Source organism: Lycium ferocissimum, chromosome 1 (genome assembly GCF_029784015.1).
Source record: "Lycium ferocissimum isolate CSIRO_LF1 chromosome 1, AGI_CSIRO_Lferr_CH_V1, whole genome shotgun sequence".
In the NCBI taxonomy this organism is placed as follows: domain Eukaryota; kingdom Viridiplantae; phylum Streptophyta; class Magnoliopsida; order Solanales; family Solanaceae; genus Lycium; species Lycium ferocissimum.
Window position 1 is genome coordinate 8,857,419 of NC_081342.1, and position 10,795 is coordinate 8,868,213.

The window sequence follows — 10,795 nt, forward strand, 5'->3', positions numbered from 1 at the left end:
TATTTCATAAAAGAAAAATTAAAGGCCAACATAACCACTTTTACCATGCGAAATATTTTCAATTTATCTTCACAAGCCATTCATATATACTCTTGTTGTCAGAAAATTGTCCTCTAATTACCCTTGATCCTAGTGGAGCTCCTACATACAGGGGCGGAGCTTCCCTTGCTCTAAAGAGCAACACCCCATTGCCCGAACATTACATTGTATAGATAGGTGAATTTTGATTTTATAGGTATGTATACAAGTATTGACACCTCTTGAAACAAGCTGAAAGTTTAGCGCAGTGGTTAAGGGGTTGCAAAAGCTCCCCTACGATTGCGTGTTCGATCCTCGGTCCGTCGGTCGTGACATAATTATAATTTGACACCCCTTAATATGAATGATATGAGTAGCCTTACAACACAATTGAAGGTAAAATTGAGATATTTTGTATAGTATATGGTACATTGAACCCATCATTCATGCAGTTGACTCATTCATATTATGATGCACTTTGACATAGACATAAGTCTTAGATCTCCAATATGAATTGTGATTTAAGACTCATAAATTCCTCGTCATGTAGCAGGAAAAAAGATAACAGACACCATTGATATGAGATGCACGCGCACAAGGCCTCAGTACAAGTCGATACTTCATACTTGAAACCAGGAACTACAATTACAATCAAACTCTTCGGATAACTTCCCAAATCAATGTAATAAGTTTTCATATCGAGGGACTAAGAATGAACAACATAAAGTAAAATACCAAAACTGGAAGTATAACTTATAGTCATCACTCAGAAATTCCGGGTAGCTCACTCTCACACACTTTTTTCAGTATCTTACAGACTATACATGCTCTTACACTCCATTGTGATGAAAAATGCCACATGAAAATATCTTTAATATGGTGAAAAAACCAATCAATTGAAAAAAAAGAATCAAAACAAAAAGCCAAATATCTGTTGAGTCTGTTCAATAGTGAGTACCTGCTGTGCAGCAGATGCAAGTGGTGAAGAAAGACGGTCTAGGCTTGCGTTTTCCGCTCCCTTCTGGTGAAGTTAGAGAAGTTTCCTTTTCTCGTGAAGCCTGCAATTCCTCTCCTTTCATATCAGCAACATGATTTATTTGTGTTTCAGATGTAACCTTTAGATCACCGTTTTCTCCTTTATTTGACAAGCCTAAAAGAGGAACATGGGAAATATCAGAATCACTTCTTTCCATTCGAATAGTCTTCTCTTCAACTGCTACTGCTTCGTAGTCTAGTGAGCTTCGGTTGTATTCAGTTCTCATAATTGAGTTTGAGAACTTTGCATTGGATCCAACCGATAAGCTTCTTGTAGGAGTCTTCTCAGGACAGAGAAGTGGAGTTTGATCTGATTCTGAAGATTTTCTGTTAACACGAAAATCAAAGCTTGGAGACTTTCGAAGCTCAATTCCGTTGCTTGATTTCTCTGGGATTGATTCCAGACTTAACCTTCCAATACTCTCTGGTGCTTTAATAGGCACCATTTGATCAAAAGCACATTTTTCATTGGAAAATGCTAATGTGTCAAGACTTGGCTGAACATCCTGTGCATTTTCTGTCTCAGCAATTTTCTCTATTTCTTTTTCGGATATATTGAGTTCAAATACACCAGAATCCTCAGTGACAACAAATTCACAGATAGCGCTCTCTGTCAAGTCCTTATTGCGTTCTTTCTGATCTTCAACAGATTCAAACCCCTTCATTCTTTCATCTGCATATGCTATATTGACACCATTTTCCGGTTCTGATGACCCCAACTGCAAGATGTAATCCTCCATTACTTCCTCTCTGCTAGACTTCTCAACTCCTTCCTTTTCTTTTTCAAGAATGCCATTTTCTTTTGAGCTCTCTTCTTCAAGATTAGTAGCTGTTCCAATGAATGTGGTAGGGTGTAGTCCAATTTCAGGCACCATTTCAACATTTTCTTCAGAACTCATATATTGTTCTACTGGTGGCGCGTGATCATAATGAAGAGTATCAGGTTGAACATTTATGTTGTCCCTCATTTTTTCCTTTGTAGTCTCTTTGGGGTGAGATTCAATTGAAGGAGCTGCATTGTCATTCTGCATTTCATGCACTGCCTGCATAAATGACTCGGTTTCCTTCAGATCACATTTCTTTACCGCGTTTTCTGATTCATTTGATGTCAATTCAGTCTCTAGAGAAACACATTTGTTTTCTAGATCAACAACTGCTGCAAACGAATTCGATGGTGTAATCTGTGGGGTATCTGCCAACACTGAATCTGTAGCATCACTTTGACTGGACTCCACTTTAGTAGTTTCATCCAAATCACCCCTGATTGAGTAACCATTTTCAACCTGATTTTCAGCACCCATAAGCTCATGTTTTTCCTCATTTAATATTTCTGCTGAAGCAGTCAATTCTTCCGCCAAGGGTTCGTCTCTTTGAGTGGTTACATTTAGATCATCGGCATCAGAAACAACAGCCCTATCTGCAATTGCAATTTCAGTGATCAACTGAGTTTTAACCTCATTCTGGCCTGATCTTCCCTTCTCTGGAGATTCTTGCTCCTTGCATGATGATGAAAAGAAGTGTTCTTCTACTGTCTCGGTGGAAACAGTCGAGGAGTCAGCTAAATCGGTCTTTAAGACATCATCATGTGGTAAACTTACTTCTGCCTCACCTGTTGTGAGTTTTATCATTTAGAAAAAAATTCAAAAGGGTTATATTTTTTCATTATTCTTATCTATATTAGTGTTAAACTTTTTCATTATAGTTGCAATCCTAAAAATTCAACTTTTGTTTGTTAGAATGCACAAGCAATTTAAATGTAGCTAAGGGTATAATTAGATACTAAGGTGAAAAGATTTGAGGAGAGGGGAAGGTACTGACCTTTCTGGTAAAATGGTTGGTCATGAAGTTCATCCTTTCTTGGTAAAGTATGTGTTTCAATATTAGTGACTTCACTTACTGAATCATTAGGACCTGTTTGAACTTCTGAACATTGAAAAGTCTGTGTCTCTCTTTTACTTTCATCTGCTTAAGAAATGTGAACAATGTTTTCTTGATCAGGTAAAAGCCAAGGTTATTTTTACATATTGTTGCTGAACTTACTATAACATTAAAGTCACGAAACTGCTTTTACTGAAGTACGTGACTAAACTATGTGTGAACTACTTAGGACATACAAATTACTGAAAGGACAAAACTTTTGCATGATGGAGCTCATTTTAATTTTCTGATGTGAAATTTGCGGAGTGCTGATGTGGCAAGTGAAGTGTCATAACCCAGTGCTGGAAAATTTGACCTTCTGATCATCCGTACTTTCTAGCGATCACACATAGTCTAGTTACTTAAATGTGACCATACATGAAATGAACCCGTAAAATCCAACTTCCATAAAGGAAATACAACAAAAGAGAAGCTAATTCCATATATAACTGAGAAGCATTAGTGATATTAACCTGTTTTGTCATCTGCAGAGTTCTCAAGCTGAGGTTCTTTATCTGTTGAAGTGTCATAACTAGGCAAAGCTACAGCTTTCTCATGACATCCTTTATTTTCACCTTCAGGAGTTATGCTGTTTTCTTCTTTAACACCATTTGCATTGACAGAAACTTGTCCTTTTTGTTGAGTGTCAACTGCAACATTCTCTGCTTCTGCAGCATCAATGATGAGAAACATCAAAGAAACAGATTCTTGAAAATTCTAAAGGAACACTAACAATCTTGAACTTTAATCAATCATGAAACACATAAAAAAAAAAAAAAAAGGATTCTTGAAATTCAAAAGGAACAATAACAATTTTGAACTATAGAGTTATCCTGTTTTACCTTGATCACCTGATGAATTTGTGTTCCCCATCTCAGTTACCATACTCTAACTATCCAACTCCTGCAATAAACAGTGCTTCAATTATACTCTTAACACAAGTGTCAAAGATTATAGTATGTACAAATGAAAAATTAGGGGTCCAAAGAACATCAATACCATGATGATGACGACAACAGTGATATTCACATGCTAGCTAAGAAGCTTTAGAGGACAGCTTTAGACCTTTTGAACATGCCAGTGTGTTAAATAGTTGATTAATGTGCACATCTCCATTAATATTTGCTTCAACAATAAGCCTTTCATAAAGATGAGCCACAAAACCAAAATATAAAACAAGAAAGCAAGTCATCTAAGATTTAAGTGATCTATTTTTCTTGTTATAGGGACATTTCTTGATGATGAGCTTGAGATTCTCGACTTAAAAGAACATTTTAACTAAAGAATGTTCTCTTTTGGGGACACAAGTTGCTTCTCTCATCTTTAAACTAATGGTTTAGCCTGTTTTTCTTTTTTCTTTTTTTCTAAGTATAGGTTTTCATTAGTTTGTTTCCTTTAGATTTTGGCAATTTAATATATGTACTTAGGCCAAACCAAGTACAAAATTGCATTGTGCGGCTTGATGCTGGGGTTTTATGGGACACTGGCTTATTTGTACCCACTATTAGATCAAAAGACCACTTTTTTTATGTTATAAACTTGTAATTCTGGCATGATCATTAGCAGAATAAGCAAAGCAACAGATTCATGTGATGATATCTTTTCTTCCCAAATAAAAAGAAACAAAAAAAAATGCAATTAAAACTTTTGAGGTCATATTAAGAAAATAAAAACCTAATAATATTAGAGTTTCGAAACATTAATAAGATCCAATCCAGCTTACATTCCTACATAGAGGTGGCAGATCTAAGGTGGGCTATGTGAGTTCAACTGAACATATTGCTTTTGACTTGGAATATGTTTATATATGCAAAAGAAACAAAAACTAAAATATATGCATACAATTAGATCAGACTCATTCTGAATTCATTTATTCTAAATCTCCGTTCCTACAGCTCATGGCAGGACCGCCGCTACATAATTGAATCAACAACTTAGGAGTTGATTAAGAGTATGAAATTCATGAATGCAATGATTGATTGATTGGTTGGTTCATTCTCTTTTGACTAAACAAACTCTCATTATAGTGACTTGTTTAAAGTGTGGAGCCAAATAAAGCTTGTAGTTTTGCTAATTAATCTCATCACCATCTTCTTTATTGGATAAGGAATAATGGCTCCATTAAGGTCTAATTTTTCAAAGATTTCTTGGTGTTAAAGTTTAACTCGAATCTAAAGATGGCCAAGTTTAGAATGTTAGTGCCAAACTCATCATCATTTCCAGCATTTCCTTTGGAATTCTGGGATTCTTTTTACATGGTATAAAATAACATGTGGACCAATATGCCTTTGATCAATTGGAGTACCTTTTAAAAGAGGGTTGTTGAAGTCTTGAGTCTATTATATACTATGTAAATGCCTTTGGTATATAATGGTTGATTGTATCAAACTTCTTCCAGATGGAGTAGTTTATTCTGCAATATTCCTTTTTATATAAACCTGAAAAATTGACAATGTACTCCGTATATAATTTAAACTCAACCTTCACTGAACTTCCCTTAAAGAATTTAAAAAACAAACTTCCTTCTAATTGCTCTATTATGAGGATATTGCATTGAACTAAACCTTCTTAAAAGTTTCTAAAAAAAAAAAAAAAATAGAACAGTTCTAGGGAATTTATTCAGCAGTGGGGTTAATTTGCACGATTGTCCTTATTAGGGGGTGGTCTTTAATTTTTGTCCCTTAAATTGCTGGTCTTTAATTTTTGTCTTTCGCCTAATATACCCTGAGGTTCTGGGTCCGAACCCCAGTTCAGTCAAAAAAAATTAGCAAGACAGAGTTTCGTTGCAAAATTAGGCCTATTCAGGCAAAAGTTAGGCCTTAAGGCATAATTTTTTTTTTTTTTCCTTAAGGCAGACTTTTCGCGAAGTCTTGCCTTAGGATTTTTTTATTTTTTTTTATTGAGCGGAGTTTGAACCCAGAACCTCAGAATATTTCGGTCACTATTTTAAACAAAGGACAAAAATTAAAGACCCTTTGAAGGGAATCCGTGCACAAAAATGAAGATTGGTAAGTTGGATTTTGCCGGCCCACTTTTCTGTAGAGTGGCTTTCAAGATGGCCCAACTTGATTTAGCCCATATCAATACCCAATAACTCATGCAGGTCCAACAATTAATGGCCCAAGTAAAAAGCACCACATATGATAGTTAGTTTCATTTTAGGAATAATTACTTGGCATAACTATTTCTAAGAGGTAATTATGAATAGTAACTATCTTTTAATTTATTTATATTTAATAGCTACAGTGATTTTGTAAATTATCATTCGTAGCTATACCAAATACATTAGATTTATGGCTTGTATTCTCCCTTTCTCTTCCCTCCAAAATTAGAAAAACCCTAAAGCTACAATATTTTTTTCTCTGAGGCAATTGAAGCCTCCATAGTCGAGCAGCTAACTTCCTAGCATAAACTAAACTTCTAACTTTCCGACCAACCTCCACAGTAAACTTATCGTTCAAGGAACAAACATTGTCATTTACATCTTCATTATACTTCTAACGTAGTAAAGGTGTAGTAGGCTTGCTCCTTTTGCCACCTATAGCACCTCCAATACCTCTCTTTAACCTTACTCCGGCACCGAAGTTCTTGATTTTCCGGTGAAGTGTTTTACTAAAGGATTTGTGGAAAAGATCTGAATCGGGTAAAGGGTTAACTAGTTTGGATGATGTAATTGATGGAAGCTCAGGTTTATTGTTAGTAGATTGGACCGGAATCTATTGCTTCTTCTCCTTCTTGTATATCAGATCTGAGTGTATTTTTTTGTATTTGACCGAAATTCATGGCTTCTACTCCTACTTGTATCTCAGAAACTGAGTGTATTCAAAGTGTATTCTCGTAATTTTTTGAGTGTAAATATAAGTTTAATGTATTTAACTGATGCAAAGATCAGTTTTCCTAATTTTGATGAATCTTGTGATGGGAATGTATTCATCTTTTTTGGTGTAAATACAGTGGTATTTATGTATTTCGATTGTATTTCTTGTATAGAGTGTATTTTTTTGTATTCGCTTGTATTTCGAAGGAGAAAATGTGTATTTGAATAATCAAATACACACAATTACAGTGTATTTTTTAAAAGGATTTTAAATGTATTCATCTTTTTTTGGTGTTAATGCAGTGGTATTGTTGTATTTCGCTTGTATTTTTTTGGTATAGAGTGTATTTTTATTGTATTCGCTTGTATTTCGAAGGAAAAAATGTGTATTTGAATAATCAAATACACCCGAATACAGTGTATTTTTTAAAAGAAGTTGAATTGAATAATCAAATATACCCGAATATAGTGTATTTTTTTTAAAAAGAATTTGAATTTTTTTTTTTTTTTTGGTGTAGATATAGTGGTATTTTGTATTTCGCCGAAGATCCGACCGGTTTTGATTGTATTCTTCCTTTGGCTTCATATGTTATTTGAATGTACACAGTGTATTTGAAATTTTGTTGAAATACATTCAAATACGATGAATTATGAAAGAAAATCGTGTTACACTATGCAAGATATAATCGCAAGACGTTATTTGTGGGATATGTTATTATGTTTTCCATATTTAAAAGATTCCATCCAGATATGGCATTAGAATTTCGCCCAAAAAAAAAAAAAGGAATTTCGTCCAAAAAAAAGGAAAAAAATACATGTATTTAACAAGAAGGAAATACATCCATAATAACCCTAAAGCTAACTACGAATGGTAAATATGAAAAATAGCTATAATTGGTTAGAATCTTCCAAAATATGGTGATTTTTATAAGTTTCCTTTTATTTTATTTTTGCGTGGATTCTCCTTCAAAGGCACTAGCTAGTATTTAATTTTTGCCCTTCGCTTAAAAACCCATGAATTCCAGGTTCGAACCCCCGCTCAATAAAAAAAAAAATTAAAAAATTAAATCGTAAGGCAAAGTTTTGGATTCAAACTCAGCCTTAAGGAAGAGTTTGCATCCAAACTCTGCCTTAAGGGAGAGTTTGCTACCTTCAGCCAAACTCTATCTTAAGGGAGAGTTTTGGTGCAAATTCTACCTTACATTTTTATTTTTTTATTTTTTTTAGATTTTTGACTGAGCAGGGTTCGAACCCAAAACCTATGAATTTTTAGGCGAAAGACAAAAATTAAGGACCAACAATTTGAGGGGCAAAAATTAAAGATCACCCTCGAATAAGGACAATCGTGCAAATTGCCCTAACGTTTTGGCACAATTGGACCGATAACTGATTCTGGATCCCTATTTATTTCATAGCCGAAGTTCAAAAATAGTTACAAGTACCTCTGCTTTAAGACATACGCATGTGAAGCTTGGCTTGAAACCTAACCGGAGACACACATATTTGAAGTTATATTATTATATGTCTAAATTCCAGGCATAACTATACGAACTTCAGACATAAAACTATAGAATATAGCTGGCAATACAAGGTTCAACATATATTCAGTGTAATTCCACAAAATGGGGTCCTCTTGGAGGTAGAGAGATTGTTTCCGATAGACCCTCGGCTCAAATAAAAAGAATTCAAAGCAGTTCAGAAAAAAAGGAGAAACGGAAGTGACGAAGCCATGGCAAAATAATATAGAAAGAATGATAAAACATTCTTAACAGTAACTACAACAAAATAATACGATAATTGACGTATAAGAAACAATATATAGTAACGGATATTGAATGGCAAAAATCTATGGGTGTAATGCTAAGACATACTCATGTGGACGGATAAGTGACACAACATTCAAAAGACATGCTAGTATGGAAGGATAGGGACAATACAAGGTTCCAATCCATATTATGCATGCATCCCACACCTGAACCCGAATATTAACAGCCACGTCGAAATCATTAATCCATCTCTGCCTTGAATTATATTCGTTCACCTGTTTCCCACACCCAAAATGAGAGCGTGCTAGTAAAGAAAATGGTTTTAATTTATATACAAGAGTAAATTATTTTACACTGTTAATACAATTTAACATACATATTATAACATTTTATTCACATTATTGTTAAAATCTCCTGAGTCTTCTAAGCCATATGGTCGTCTTAATATATTTAGAAGTTTAACCCAAAGTTCAGAAATTCGCTTATCTAGGGCAAATCGCAACTTCGCATATTTTAACATTTGTCCAGGTCAACTAGTGCTGCTAGTCAAATTTCACTTGGATTACAAGAGGGAAACTACTACAGTTGTCGTACATAATTTTATTCCATATAATGAATGTAAACATCGGGGTCCTTGCCAGATTTTTTAATTTCCAGAAAAGAAATAGTAGGTCATCTAATTGTCTACTGAGAAACTATGGTGCAGTTGCAAGAAGGACAACTTTGAAGTTGGGTCTTATTCAACATTACTAGATGGCGTATGCCCGTGTTGTCTTTACCAACACTTTGAATTATATAGTGTATCTATATGTATGTAGTTGTGTACAATTGTAAAGATTTATGTATTGGATAGTGCTAGTATAAATATTTTATATTACTAATAAACATACCTAAATTTGCACTGTCGATGCATATATATAGATGAACATTAATACATATACACAGATGTTATTTGTCTATTAAGTGAAATTATGTGAGCATGATAAAATAGTGAAAAGTAAAAGGAGTGTAAAAGTGACATGTGGCCTAATACCTGCCAATTGAAATGACATCATCTGTTGTGATGTAATTTTTATGAGCAGGGGCAAAATAGAGAAAGTACGAATATATTTAATACTAAGCTACAGTAATATTCTACTTTTAACTAATGGAATTATTCAATGGCAAGTGCTTTGACCAAATTGCCCTTGGTTGACGATCCACTTCTTCAACTCATGCTTTTACATAGTTTAGTTTTAAAAAAGGGAATTTGTCTATTACAAATTAAAAACTAAAAAAATGGAAGAAATTGCACGAATTGTCCTTCAAATGGGCTGGTATTGAATTTTTGCCTTTGGCAATTAATTTTAGGAATAATTTCAATAATATACAATTCAGTATAAAATATTATATCCACGTAATTATATTTTTAATTTACATATATATAGCCAACTTTTTTTACAATAGTGTTTATACACATGATATACAACATTATACACTTACTGTAAATAATGTGTCGATCTTATATAAAAGTATATAATAATGTATAAAAGGGTTATTTTGGGTAATATTAAAAATATGAGTCATTTCAGGTAAATATTTTTTCCAAATAGACATAGGCTGTTATTTTTCGTAAATGTTATGTGTAGTGGCCATAAGGAATTTTTAATTGCGGAAATATAAATTTAATATAATTTTATTTTGAGGGATATTATGATGCGACAAATATAAATTTATATCCCACAATTTTATTTTGAGGGACAAAAATTAAACAGCAACACAAAATAAGGACATAAGTGACAATGAGCCTAAAAAATGGGGAGCAAGTTTTGGTAGGACCCACATCACACATGTAGATTCCCACCTTTTTTTTTTTTTTTTTTTTTTTTTTACAGGAGTAGGAGGTGGATCTCCTAATTATTCAGGCGGATCCCACCTTAATTATTTTTTTATCTCTACTATTATGGAAGAGTGGGCCCCACTTTAATTTATTTTTTAATTTATACTATTATAGAAAAGTGAGCCCCAACTTAATTTTTTTTTTTTTTAATTTTTCGGATTCCCACCTTATTGTTATTTTTTTTAATTTTTTACATGAGTGAGGTGGATCTCCTAATTCTTCACGTGGGATTTTTTTTTTATCTGTACTATTATGAAAGAGTGGGCCCCACCTTAATTTTTTTTTTTTTTTTAATTTGTACTATTATAGAAAAGTGGACATCAACTTAATTTTTTTTTAAAAAAATTCTACTATTATAGAAGA

The 10,795-nt window shown here is 33.5% G+C and overlaps 1 protein-coding gene across 1 annotated transcript; it reads right to left on the reverse strand.

Annotated features, from left to right (window-relative positions):
• Nucleotides 1-626: 626 nt before the first annotated feature.
• Nucleotides 627-4,476, reverse strand: LOC132068393 (uncharacterized). Its single transcript, XM_059461969.1, has 5 exons — nt 3,970-4,476; nt 3,813-3,873; nt 3,444-3,638; nt 2,872-3,015; nt 627-2,662 (listed from the first exon to the last, which is right to left on the reverse strand). The coding sequence occupies exons 2-5, from the start codon at nt 3,853-3,855 to the stop codon at nt 963-965; spliced, it is 2,082 nt and encodes a 693-aa protein (XP_059317952.1). The 5' UTR covers nt 3,856-3,873; nt 3,970-4,476; the 3' UTR covers nt 627-962.
• Between the last annotated feature and the right edge of the window lie 6,319 nt (nt 4,477-10,795).

Coding starts and splice junctions, on each gene's coding strand:
- LOC132068393 (XM_059461969.1), bottom strand. CDS start 3,855: ATGGTAACTGAGATGGGGAACACAAATTCATCAGGTGATCAAG. Junction 3,016..3,443: donor CTCTGCAGATGACAAAACAG/GTTAATATCACT, acceptor TTTCTTAAGCAG/ATGAAAGTAAAAGAGAGACA. Junction 2,663..2,871: donor CCAACCATTTTACCAGAAAG/GTCAGTACCTTC, acceptor AACTCACAACAG/GTGAGGCAGAAGTAAGTTTA.